This window comes from Rhinopithecus bieti, unplaced genomic scaffold (assembly GCF_001698545.2).
Source record: "Rhinopithecus bieti isolate Rb0 unplaced genomic scaffold, ASM169854v2 scaffold_5885, whole genome shotgun sequence".
NCBI lineage: Eukaryota > Metazoa > Chordata > Mammalia > Primates > Cercopithecidae > Rhinopithecus > Rhinopithecus bieti.
This window is the reverse complement of record NW_016804867.1, coordinates 17,998-32,446: the sequence shown is the minus strand read 5'-3', so window position 1 is coordinate 32,446 and position 14,449 is coordinate 17,998. Positions and strand designations below refer to the sequence as shown.

Here is a 14,449-nt window from a genome sequence, read left to right as displayed (position 1 = left end):
AGTCTTATTTTATTTCATTCCTATGTAATGTACAAGATGGTCCAGGTATACTTTTTACTTTGAAAAATTTTGATGTTCAAATGCATTAATTTATCTAAACTTGGTTCTTCCAAAGGTTCATTCATTCAACAGTCATTTATTGAGCATCTTCAAAGTTGGGGGTACACTGCAGAAATATCTACCCAGTTTTCATTTAAAAAGTAAAATTGTTCTAGATGTTGACAATTCCAAGGATGCTGACAGCAGCCCTTATTTTCAGTATGTGACATTATCTAACCTATGGGAGTGGAAGAACGCAGCAATTTTTTTTAACCCAAGGAATGGTAGGCAAAGTAAGATTCTGTAGATTAAGATGTGATCCACTAGTAGTCATTATAATTAGCATATCAGTTTTTAATTAGTCTTTTTTTTTTTAAGGAGATGAAAGAAGAGTCTCCCGAAGATATGAAGATTGTCAAACATCAGGTGAGAGAGCATTGTATATGAGATGTGAGTTAAAGGTCTGACTTTATATACTGCTTGGTAAGTAACAAGTTTGTGTCTACAGACACATTTGTTGGACTCTTACTTGCTTAATCATACCTAATCTAGTTAGTTAAATAGGAGTTTGCCTCTTTGAGGAATTAATTTATATGTGGACATAATGTGTGTTAATCTGTAAATGCAGTTCAATTTAGATTTCCCTCAAACTTTAAGCATCAGGCAGTTTACCACATGGACCATAACAGGTTGCTATGGAAAAAATAAAATAGAAATTATTTGGACAGAAAAGTAACAATTATTCATGATATCAACCCCTTGTTAGTGTTCTTTTCGGGGCAGAACTGTTTTCTTAATTTCTATGGCAACCAGTGCATTTATATATAACTGTTATATAAAACCCATGTGTCAGCTTAATTTTATTTTAGTTTTAATAGACTCTATATAGTGTTATTCTCTAGTTGATCTTCTTGTTAAGTTTTCTTAAGCAAGGAGATACTTTCTTATGATAACGTGTCATTGTTCTGTTTCTACCCTTGGGAAGTGTTTGACTCTCTAAACTTAAGTGCTGATTTTGAGAAATTGATGAGAAGTATAGATCACAGCATATAAGTTAACATGACAGTTTTGTACGTCTACATTTTTTAGCTAAATTGCATAAAACCACAACGGATTTTTGAGAACTAGGATTTTATTAAGTACTTTTTAATGTATGCACTGATCACACTGAAATTGCAATAAATTGCCTACCATATGTTAACCCCTAAAATCAATATTAATATGTAGTACTCTTTATATCAAGTACATTATTCTGAAGCATATCTACAAGAGATCTGTTTTGTTTTTTATGCATTACACATAGTCACCATAACTATAATGGTTCACTAATATATCTACATTTCTTTTTCAATTAATTTCATCAGCCTTCATTAGTTAAAAAAAAAAAAATTGGTCTGATGCCAAGATTTTGTTTCAAATTCAGTTTCTCCTTCTTTCTTTTTTTTTTTTTTTTTTTTTTTTTTGAAGAGACAGGGTCTTGCTCTGTTACCCAGGCTGGTGTCCTGTAGCACAATCATAGCTCACTGCAACCTTGAACTCCTGGGCTCAAGCAGTCCTCCCATCTCAGGCTCCTAAGTAGCTAGGACTACAGGTGCATGCCACCATGCCTGGCTAATTTGTTTTTTGTAGAGACAGGATCTTATTATGTTGCCTAGGGTGGACTGAAACTCCTGACCTCAAGCAATCCTCCTGCTTCAGCCTCCCAAAGTGCTGGGATTACAGGTGTGGGCCATCATGCCCAGCCCAAATCCAGTTTCTTATGTTACATTCATCTTATCAGTTTATTCCTGATAAAATTGAGATATTTTAAATTTAATTGATGATCAAACTGAGATATATTAAAGTTAATTTCACATGATATCCTATTCAAAGTGTTTACACATATATGTCTTTACTTGTGAGTGAGAGAGAGCAAGAGTGAGAGAGAGAAAGAGAATCATAAGATGGATATACTTTGTGAAATTTATTACCACAGTGGTAACTTGGTGTCACGTCATCTATAGTAACTCATCCAACAGAACCAAAAAAAGTATAAATGTATGTAATTTAATGAGGTTTCAATTTTTTTTCCAGGAAATACTTTGGACTCAGCATTAGAAAGCAGAAGTAGTACAGCAGCACAGTACCTTCAAATTTGTGACAGCATTAATACAAATAAAGTACTTAAACAAAAAGCCAAGAAGAGGAGAAGGGGAGAAACCAGGCAGTGGCAAACAGGTAAATACTTTGCTTTATGAATATTATAATTATTTGAGATGTGGAAGTATTTTTTTGTCACCAAAGAAAAATGTCTGTGGTTTACACGGCAGTTCTACTCTCCACGTACCTGTTTGTGTATGCTATAGATAATTGGTTTTGTTTTCATATTGTGTGACTGGTACTTAATAAAACTATGCTTGTTTGCTCTTTATTCCAAAGATACTTTTACAGAGAATTTTCAGGTTGGTTTAACAATAAAGGGTACCTGTTTTTGGTATTCAAAATATATATGATACTGCATTTTGACATGTGAGTGGTTCATAGTAGAGAGCTGCTCATTACTTTTTAGTGAGCTACTTTGCATGAATTGCTTTTATTATGTATTTGTTATATTACAGAATTTTATTCAACTAGTATAGTTTTCACATAGTGAATGCCATCTAGTTTTGGCACCTTTGTTATAAAATACTTTAAAACAGTCTGACCAAATGTCACAACTTTCTCTTTTCTTTATCTAGCTGTTATAATAGGTCCTGATGGACAGCCCCTCACAGTGTACCCTTGCCATATTTGCACAAAAAAGTTTAAATCCAGGGGATTCTTAAAAAGACACATGAAGAATCATCCTGATCATTTAATGAGAAAAAAATATCAGTGTACAGATTGTGACTTTACAACTAACAAGAAAGTGAGTTTCCATAACCACTTAGAAAGCCATAAGCTTATAAACAAAGTCGACAAAACCCATGAATTTACAGAATACACACGAAGATACAGAGAGGCTAGTCCACTGAGTTCCAATAAACTTATTTTAAGAGACAAGGAGCCGAAGATGCACAAGTGCAAATACTGTGACTATGAAACTGCAGAACAAGGACTGTTAAACAGACATTTGTTGGCCGTTCACAGCAAGAATTTTCCTCATGTTTGTGTTGAGTGTGGGAAGGGTTTTCGACATCCTTCTGAACTCAAGAAACATATGAGAACCCATACTGGTGAGAAGCCATATCAGTGTCAGTATTGTATTTTCAGGTGTGCAGATCAATCAAATCTGAAAACTCACATTAAGTCTAAACATGGTAACAATTTGCCATACAAATGTGAGCATTGTCCCCAAGCATTTGGTGATGAGAGGGAGCTTCAACGTCATCTGGATTTGTTTCAAGGACATAAGACACACCAGTGTCCTCATTGTGACCATAAGAGCACCAATTCAAGTGACCTTAAGCGGCACATCATATCTGTTCATACTAAGGATTTTCCTCACAAATGTGAGGTCTGTGATAAAGGTTTTCATCGTCCTTCTGAGCTCAAAAAGCATAGTGATATCCATAAGGGTAGGAAGATTCATCAGTGTAGGCACTGTGACTTTAAAACATCCGATCCATTTATTCTTAGTGGCCATATCCTTTCAGTTCATACTAAAGATCAGCCATTGAAATGTAAAAGGTGCAAGAGAGGATTCAGACAACAAAATGAGCTCAAAAAACATATGAAGACCCATACTGGAAGGAAGATTTACCAATGTGAGTATTGTGAATACAGCACTACAGATGCATCTGGCTTTAAACGACATGTGATATCGATACATACAAAAGACTATCCACACAGGTGTGAATTCTGCAAGAAGGGATTCCGAAGACCATCAGAAAAAAATCAGCATATTATGAGGCACCACAAAGAGGCTCTTATGTAATAAGATCAATATAAAGAAAGAAGCTATTTAGGAGATATGATATGCTACTTGGGAGAAAACTCTCACTAACTGTCTCACCAGGTTTCAAAGCTTGATACTAAACCATGACTTTACATTCTTTGTGTTAAAGATCTTAAAATATTTGAATTCAGGGGGGATCTCATAGCCCTTTGAAAATTACTTAAAGAATTTAAGAAGCACTATAGAATGGTCACAGAAAAACTTCTTAAGTATCTATGTAATAGTATTATATGCATACTTAAACTACAGAGGGGAAAAGCAAAGACAAATACTTTATTTGGCTGATTATGTTAGATACAAATGTTTCTGAAAAGAGAATACATAATTGAGTTTAGCGATGCTTTGCTATAGCAAGCAAACCCACTTTTATGCAATTTTAGAAATGGGGCGGGGAGACAAAATGTGGTCATTCATCAGTCACTTAGTCATTGAGCGTTTTATATTGTACCTGGAAATTAAATTCCAGAAACAACAAAAGTTTTGTGTATTCATTAAAAGAAAACTAACTGGAAAGCAGGTTAGATTAATTCAGTACTATTAAAAAAGAATTCAGAGCTGTTAATATTTTATCACAGGATAGGATACTTAAAATATAGCATTCTGTGCTGAGGTCTAAGGTGAAGTCTATAAAGATTAAAGTTCCCTTTTTTTCTGATGTTCAAGTTGATTGTTGTTCAGTATGGCATATATGACAAAAGTATATTTGAGTCAAACGTGGCTTTCGAAAATGGATGCAACATTAGCGTTGCAAACAAAATCAGCACTATATTTCTTAATGATCTAAAGATTAAATTGAGAGAACACAGTTTTCTTAAATATTATAATGTCTAGAGTTTTTTTAGGACAGTCTTAGCAAGTATGATTGTTCTAGTCTTACTTGCTCTAATGTTTAAAGGTGCAATTTTATGCCATTATTGAAATTGATTTTTAAAATCTATATACCATATTATTAACATGCATTTTCAATACGAGGCAGTGTTTATGCAGTATTTAAACAGAGCAATATGCTGCCAATAGAGTTTGGAGGTGGATATTTAGTTTACAGTGTATAAACTTAAAATATGCATCCCTTTAACAACGCTTTGTGTTAGCATGCTGCAAATCAAAATGGCACTTAATGTTAAAACTGGTTTAGGGAAATTTTATGAAAATCCTGTTCATAAATGTAATGCATATGATATGTACTTTTAAGTTTTAGTTGCTTCATGTTTACATTCAGCTGTTCAACATAATTAAAATGTAATTTTACTTCATGCTATATTGTGGCTTTGTGTTTCAAATAATGTTCACCTTTCTGTTTTTGCACCAGATAAGAATCAGTTCCTTGAGAATAAATTTTTTATCTTTCTTAACTTCAGAATTTAAATTTGGAATATCTACTAAAATTCTGTGTTATGTGGCTGTAAATGATGTACACGCTGTAAAATAAGATCGCTACTGTTATGTGGGTTTATTATTTCTAAATGTTACTCATTGAAATGAGCATACAATAAAAAGCATTTATTGCACTTCATGGTTTTATGAGTTTATTTAAAGTTGCAATATTTTGTATTAAAAGACTTCACTTCAGATTTATCTTAGGCAGATTGGTCCTTTCTTTAATGTCTTGCTGAATTTTGTTCATTAACAACAACATGAACTAGGAATTTAAACAGTTATGATGACTGTGTAATGCATATTTCTTAAGAATGTATGTTATTTGCTAAAATCATAGTGAAATAACTATAAATAAAAGTGTCCATTTTAAGATCTTAGATTTCATATTATAGAGAAAACTAAAAGTTCTTAACTTGCTTAAATGATACAATCCTGAGCAGTGAATACATCTAATTATGTTCCCAATATACATTCAAAAGGAAAAGTATTGATGTGTGTATTTGGCAAAGATTTCTGCAAATGAGCATAAAAATAACTTTCTATGTTCAGTGAGCATTTCATAGAATTCTATATATATGGCATGGTTAAGACTCTTTGTCAATTGAATTATTAATTATTATTAATCACTAGCAGAAAAGGAAATATCAGCCTCACATGTTAGACCAGTGCTTCTTAAATTTAAAGTCTGTAGAGATCACCTAGGGAACTTGCTGAAATGCATATTCTGATTCAATAGATTTGGGGTGGGCCTGCAATTCTGCATTCCTATTAAGTTCCCATGTGTTGCCACCATATGAGTAATAAGGTGGTAGATAAAAGCACCTGCTGTAATTCTGGCACATGTTATTTACTATGCTTAAACAGATAGTTGTGGGTGAGTGGACAGAGGGAATTCTTACTGAGGACATGACATTAGAGCTGAGATATGAGTGGCAAGAAGCAGCCAGCCAGATCTTGTGGAAGAGCAAGGCAGAGAAACCTGCATATGCAAACAACCTGAGATACAACAAGCTTTGGCTGGACAATCGTTAGCAAGGGAGAGTGATAAGAGATGGTTTCAGTGATCCAAGATTGCGCCATCGCACTCCAGCCTGGGTGACAAGAGTGAAACTCCATCTCAAAANGCTCTAAGAAATGTAGAGGAGCTGAACGATGCAGCCATGTTAAGAGGTTATTCTAGTTGTCATGGTTACAGTGGAGCTGGAGAAAAGTATATGGATTTTCTTCTATATGTATATTTGGCTTAGAAAATGTCAACCCAGGTAGAGCAGATATGAATTTAGCCCATGTTACAAACAAAATATTGTCTTTAAAATACGGATTTTCCTGGCATAATGCTTTCCTACATACCAGAACAGATGCCACCTAAAAATGTAAATCTGTAAGTCAAAGTACCTTCACAAGACAAAGAAAAAATTGGGAATTACTGAAAAATCATTTTTCTAGAACAGTTCAGGGTCATATGTGTAGATGGATTTATCCAATTGTCACTTTTAAATTGCTTATGCCATAAAGGAGAAGATAGTATTTGGGAACTCTTACCCAGATAGGGCCCTTAAATTCAACTGTTCATGTCTCTTACAGGACAACCTCAAGTTTAGTTTGAAACTTGAACTTTCCTTAAAGATATATATCCCTTTAATTGCAGAAAACCATATAGAAAAATATAATGAACCTCTATATAGCCATCACCCAGCTTCAATAATTATCACTTTATGGCCAATCTTGTTTCATTTGTATTCTTCCTCACTTATCCCTTCATCCACTTACCCCTGATTAGCTTATTTTGATGCTTCCTTCCCCCACTGGTTTAATTTGTAGCAAATCCCAGACGTCTTTGCAACAAGTTTTGAAGGATACAACACAATTCTTAACATGCTTACTTCCACGGGGGAAATGACTCGTCTTCTATGAAGGCAGAGGGACAAAATAATCATCTGATTTAACTCTTTCAACTTCCCCTTGTGAGAACCAAGAAAAAGCTGACTAGACTTGGTATTCCATACAGTACGATTTTTTTTAAACTAATAAGGCTTTAGAGAAGCTGCAGGACTAGATCAGAACCTTATAATATAATTGGTTTGAGACCATTCCCAATCTCCCAACTTTGTTCAACTCCACCCTGTCCTTCCAAAAGAATTATAACTTGTAAATTTGGAATTGATTGAGAAAGATCTCTTATTGTCTTGGATCCTGGATAAGAACTGGATATTGTTATGAGGGATCTTTAGATTCCTAAAGGTCCTGCAGAAGAACTTGGCTAATTTGTAACTTCAAGGGTATAGCATTAGATGTCCCAAACTAAAAATGTGTCGCTTGCCTGTTTCAGTTATGCCTTTCTCTTTGAGCATTACCCAAGTAACTACTCCAAAGGGAACTCTCCTCCATTTTAAAATCTGGACCAATTGACAATATTGACACTATCTCATTTAACCTATAATGTAAGTCCTAGTCACCTCCCATCTGATTCCAAAACCCTCTTATCCTAGATTCCAGTGCCACTCACCCATCATGACATGGCTGGCTCATCAGACTCTTTTAGGGAACTAGATCAAAAAGCCTATATTTTCTCCCATTTAAAGACATTTGTCTGCCTTATTGGATCTTGGCACATATGAATTATAAGTATTCAACACTGTTAGCAAACAAACTACAGAATCAAAGCATTACATTGGAAACACTGTTCCAACATAAAGGATCTCTGGAACATATACTTCAATTTGAAAAATAATTATTTTAATGTGGTAGGATGGGAAACCAAGTGTAAAGGCTATGAACTTAACAACATCTCATTGTCTGTGACAGGCCAATCTAAGAATACCAAGACTGCCTAGCTATCTAATTTTCTCGTAAAACAATTCTGAGGTATGTCTTCTTCAGGACTAAATATTGTTAAATGATTTATTAAGAAAGATGCACTTGTTTATTACTTCCTTTATTTAAATGTTTTCTATGTACTATTTCATATATCCTAAGTTGTGCATGAAATACTTCATATTTTTTTAACTGGACAAAAAGTACTATGGAAATCCAGTCAATGTAGTTTTGGCATGTGGTAGGGAAGATGTACCTCATAAGGAAACCTTTTCACAACATATTATTTACTTTCAAAAGAATTAATATTTTCAAAAGAAACATGTCATCTTTGTAGATTGCAATAATGGGAAAGGTGTGATGATGGCTTTTTGTTAAGGTGATCTAAATTGGGCAGTGAGATGGAAAGTTTTTTAAAGTTTTATTTTGTTCCTTTATGTTAAGAAGGAGTAAGGCAGCAAAAGCACCATTACAAGGATGGGAAGAATGTTTTATGGAACAAGTGAGTTATGGAACTTAGAAATCAGTTTGAAAGCAAAGAAATTCTAATTTAAAGAAGAAACTTGCTTCAACTGGAGGTTGAACTATGTTAAAGTAGTCCACATAAGGAAGTTTTCTGCTTTTGTTTTTAATGAGAGTGATGCTTGTTAGCTCCAACATAAACATTCACATGATGATAATTTCCTGACAAAAAAATACAGCTAAACTAAAAATCCTTCTGCATATTTCCTACTTGGACTTTCACACAAACCATGTAAATACTTCACATATTTTATTTAGACACATAAACAGATTACTTTGCATGTCATTGCGCAGTCTCCATTTTATGTGACAAATCTAAAGTGAAAACATACTGGAATAGAAATTAGGTAAATAGGCACTCCTCACCTGACAACTTTGAAGTTTTCAGAGATAAGCAGTGTGAAACTTATGAGAGGGAAATTTATCACTACTACCTCTGTTGATCTTAATCACAAATTGGAAAAGATATATATTTAAGTAGTAATTTAAATATATAGAACAGCTCTTTATGTCATCACATTTTGTATTACAATTTAAAAAACTGTTAAGTATGATAAGGACATTGTTATGACCCCAATTCACTATCCATGGATCAAGTGAACCAATAAAGTGCTGACTTCTTACTTTTTAAAATCTTTGTGGATATATAATAGGTGTACATATTTATGAGGTACATGAGATATTTTGATACAGGCATGCAATGTGAAATAATCACATCCTGGAGAATTGAGTGTCCATCCACTTAAGTATTTATTTGTGTTACAAACAATCCAATTATACTTGGTTATTTTAAAATGTACAATTAAGCTATTATTGACTATACTCACCCTGTTGTGCTATCAAATACTAGGTCTTATTCATGCTTTCTAACTATATAGTTTTTGTACACATTAAGCATCCCCAGTTCCCCTCGCACACCCCTTTTCCCAGCTTCTGGTGACCATCCTTCTACTCTCTATATCCATGAGTTCAATTGTTTTGACTTTTAGATCCCACAAATAATTGAGAACATGCAATGTTTGTCTTTCTGTTTCTGGCTTATGTCACTTAACATAGTGACCTCTAGTTCCATGCATGACTCCTTAACTGCCCCCGAATTTTGGACACTGTTTTTTTTTAAGTATTTTGGAAAACTCACACCTGTTCTCATTTTTAAACCTTAATAATAACAGTTTCCTATTAAGCTAATAAAACTTCCCCTTATATTATTTGTAATGTGTGCATAACATAGAACACTTTTTTTACAGTTACATATATGAATTGTTGGCAGAGGAGAAACTCCTCTGTTATTCCTACACCAAGGGAAAAAAAATGTAAGGACTGTATAGCTCATGAAGAATATTAACATTTTCTATCACAAAATATTGATAAAACTGGAATTGTATCAATTCATGTTATGGAGCTTAACATTTTATCCAAAATATTAAGATAATATAAATGAGGCTTTTAGCTTCATATCAAGACCTATTTGAATACTTCTAGAAAAGAACATTAAAAGTTTTTTCCTCATTTATTGTTTGATTTAGTGTAGTGCCTCAACTGTTCTTAATGGTTTCTTAGTATAATGCATAATTATTATAATATAATTATAAGGCATTGCGGAATTTTATGTGGATACTTGCAAAGATATTTCAGTTCAAAACTTCAAATTACATACCCAAATATGTTTGTTGCCTTAATCTATACTTGGACAAAGGCAACATTTTAATTTTTGCTAAGTCTTAACTTTAGCCAGATGGGTTGAAATTTAAAATTTTCATACTCATCTTGCATTGAAAAAATACTTGTGTTCACTTACGTTCACTTTGTAAGGTCATTAAAGCGCAATTGCTAAATCAACTTCTAAGCATACTAAATACTCTGCTACAAAATATTTCTCCCAAGTAGGATAAATCTATCAAGTATTCGCTGTTGCTATTTTTATTCCCTAAGTCTTGATATCTATGTAATATTTCAATGATATGTTTGCATACCACTATGAAAAAACTTACCTTCCTTCCACCTACTACTACCATATTGTGTTATATGTTTTTTAAGAAGCAGGTAGGCTCATTTGGGGAAGGTATGCTTTAAAAGAACAGATTTGCCAAGGGACTAATATGTACTTAGAACCAGAATAGCATACTGTATAATTTAGTGGACTTAGTTATTTCAAAAGATATTATTCCACTTCCCTACTAAATGAAATTAATCATCACCTTTGACTTAGCTATCTCTCCAACAGGTGAAAATCGTGTGAATAAAGCATATCTTTTAGTCATAAGGCCTAGTGTGAAAAGCAAATATGGACTGTAGACAGATATTATATACTAGCTATTATTTTTTGCTTCAACTGTATTTTATCTTTTTTTGTTTAAAAAAAAACCCCATGATTTCATCTTGTGACTGAACTGCACATATAATATCAGAGAAAATCTTCTAATGGCATAACTTGTAAAATCTCTACCCCAACAAATTAGTTCAATATCTAGGAGGCACCCTATCTGAAAAATAATGAGCTATGTTCTACGGTGTCTGCAATCAAACTTTAAACAAGCAGGTCCCTCTTTCAGTTAATATGTTATTATACTGAATACATGAGTGTTACAGAAAAGATTTAGGTCTCACAAATGGCTGAAGAAACTGTCATCTACAGAACTAATTCATTCCATTAGATTTCTTGGGTTAGCAGCATGGTTCCAAATTCTGATTGGCCTTTAGTGATGGAAAAATAACAAGGTACTAATGCAGACACACACACACACACAAAACAAAAACGCCTTTGAGTTGTAATACTTTGAAGTGGATCCATTCACGGCTAGAAAAGAAAAAAAAAAAGGTTATCTTACAACTGGTTCATAATTAAAGTCAATGTTACTGTATGCAAAGTTATGGAAAATTATTTAAATTGTTATGTATAAAACAAAAGGACATGCATTGCACTTTTGTGGCACTGTTTTATACATATATTCAATGATACAATGATTTGTCTTTCTTCCTTTAGTCATGGTATGTTTCAAATGACTTTAAGAGTGAAGGAGAATTAAGTTGATTTCCTTCTTAGTATTATTTAGAGTTTAAATATGTCCAATTGTCTCTTAGTAAATATGGATTTTCATCTGTGAATGCATTTAAATATATTCTGACCTTGCTATCAGTATCTATAGATTCTTCAAATATCAATTTTGATTTTTACTGCTGCACATTTTTACTGGAGAGAGGAGTAGCGTCTACTGTTCTGTAGACCCTTTATTTGGCAGGTCTTCATATTGCCACCTCTGGGACACATGTGGTTAGGGTTAGTAGCAGCAATTGCTTCTCAGTCTTAACTTTCAGCATCAAATTATCTTTGGCAAATTTTAAATTCTATGGGTTGATAATTAGTAGTAAGTAATTTTCAGCTAATTAATGACCTGACAAAAACAACATTTCAGAGTTTAAATGCGGTTATTTTTACTTTGGGATTACTAAACATTGGTTGCTTTCATTGATGATAACAACCATACTTAAAAGATTGATGGCTGGATTGTAGTTAAAGAAGGTCTTCAGCGCTAAAGAAACTTTTTGGATTTTTTTGTTGACTTAAATATTTGAGCTTATTCAACCAAAAGATGTTTCTAAAAGTTATTTAATAGATGTTTAATTTTATTAACTATACGTCTGAAGTGTAATTTTTAAATATTTTTCAAAAGGTTCTGCAGAATACTTGATTGATATTTGTATATTTGTCTATTGCTCACCATGGTATACTTAAGCATTTTAAGGCTTTTATTGAAGTATAATAAACATATAGAAAAAATTGACATAAGTATTCAAATAAATGAATTTTCCCAAACTGAACATGCATACGCAACCATCTCCCAGATAAAGAAACAGAACATTATTAAGACCCTGAATCCCTCCTTATGCTTCCTTTTAATCAGTATCCACCCCACAAGGATAACCATTTCTTTATTTAATAGCCATAGATTTAGTTTTGCCTACTTTTAGTACCTCAGTAGTTTGACAGGTAGATAATTTGTCATAAGAAGTCAAAGGCTGTCATTTTCACAATATTTTAAGTCAGATCGGTATGATTTGAGAACTAGAATCCTCAAACTTTTCTCTGTTCATTTCACCAGAAGGATATCACACATTCCCATAATCCCTACCAGTGGCTTACTATTAGAATCTCTTGAACCAGTGTAGGAGTATATAATTAGGAAAAAACCCAAGAACATTCTGTTAGCAGTTTTTCAACCTCAACACTATTTACTAGGGGCTGGACAATTCTTTGTTGTGGGAGACTGTCCTTCACACTGTATTATGTTCAGCAGCATCCTAGTTCTCTAACCACTAGATGCCAATAATACCCACCCCTCTGGTTGTGAAAACCAAAAATGTCTCTAGACATTGCTAAATGTCCCCTAAGGTACAAAATTGCTGCTGCAGAGAGCAACTGTGCTAGGGAATATATAGTTGGCCCTTGGTATCCATGGGTTCTCCACCAATGATGGGTTGAAAATATTCAGGAAAAATATCACTTCTGTAGTGAACATGTACAGACTTTTTTTACTGTTATTACTGCCTAAACAATACAGTATAACACGTACTTAGAATTTACATTGAATTAGGTATCGTAAGCTAGAAATGACTTAAAGTATATAGTAAGATGTGCATAGGTTATATGCAAATATCATGCCATTTTGTATAAGGGACTTGAGCATGTACAGATTTTGATATCTGCAGGGGATCCTGGAACCAATCTCTCATGGATATTGAAGGACAACTATATACCCCCTGTTTGATGATAATTACTTTAAAACTTAATAGAGCAATATGTGAAAGTTTTAGGGAAGTAGCTCTCATTCCTTTATAAGAAGGTTTCAATAATCAGTCCCCTTAGCAATGGATTGGACCACTTAAAAGATGCTAAGGTCATGTCACCTGGCCATTTTGGAGGATGTTGTAGAAGGTAGAGTAAATATTGGAGTATATGATGTTTAAAGTATTCTTCAGCAGCCTCACTATAACTGTGGGATTTAAAGCTGGAGGATGTTACAATCTAGTGAGGAAGCTAGAAGCATCTCTTCTTTCTAAATCCTAATTAATATATACACACACACACACACACACACACATATACACACGTATATACATGTGTGTGTGTGTGTGTGTGTGTGTATATATATATATGTAAAATCCACAGGAATAAGTACCACATGCAAGATTGCAAGACAATTCTATTGAAACATGCCTCTTCTCCATTTTCCAGTTGCCTTCATAATTGTCTATGACATTTGCTACCTGCTTTAGAAAAAGGGAAACTTTTTGGAAAATTTGAATGGAACCATTCAATAACTACTGAGCTAGGCAAGAAAATAAATAAAATTAGTATATCACTAATGTTAATCTTCCTTTTGTGGGGCAAAAATTATATTTATATTATAGCTTAAATAATCAATTATATTGCCCCATGTATGAATCTTTCCAAAATTTCTTAATTCCCACTATATATCAATAATGGAAACAGAAAATTCCAAGAGAAAAAAATACTCAAAAGTTTTTAGTTCATTTGATTTTTTACGTCAGTTTTAAAAAGCTGTACATATATAATCGCTCGGGCGCGGTGGCTCGCGCCTGTAAATCCCAGCACTTTGGGAGGCCGAGATGGGCGGATCACGAGGTCAGGAGATCGAGACCATCCTGGCTAACACAGTGAAACCCCGTCTCTACTAAAAAAATACAAAAAACTAGTGGGGCGAGGTGGCGGGCGCCTGTAGTGCCAGCTACTTGGGAGGCTGAGGCAGGAGAATGGCGTGA

At 33.7% G+C, this 14,449-nt stretch overlaps 1 protein-coding gene and 1 long non-coding RNA gene across 4 annotated transcripts in view; one reads left to right on the top strand and one right to left on the bottom strand.

Annotated features, from left to right (window-relative positions):
* The window catches only part of ZNF711 (ZFX family zinc finger ZNF711), a 25,984-nt gene extending 20,518 nt beyond the window's left edge, over positions 1–5,466 (top strand). For all 3 annotated transcript variants that reach the window (XM_017870739.1, XM_017870737.1, XM_017870738.1), the window contains exons 7-9: positions 418–465; positions 2,113–2,256; positions 2,757–5,466. In XM_017870739.1, the coding sequence (XP_017726228.1) occupies positions 418–465; positions 2,113–2,256; positions 2,757–3,934 (1,370 nt within the window). In that variant the 3' untranslated portion in view covers positions 3,935–5,466. The remainder of the gene's footprint in view (positions 1–417; positions 466–2,112; positions 2,257–2,756) is intronic.
* Positions 5,467–8,903: 3,437 nt separating this feature from the next.
* The window catches only part of LOC108528750 (uncharacterized), a 6,298-nt gene continuing 752 nt past the window's right edge, over positions 8,904–14,449 (bottom strand). The window contains exon 2 of the long non-coding RNA XR_001885288.1: positions 8,904–11,465. This is a non-coding gene — a long non-coding RNA (uncharacterized LOC108528750). The remainder of the gene's footprint in view (positions 11,466–14,449) is intronic.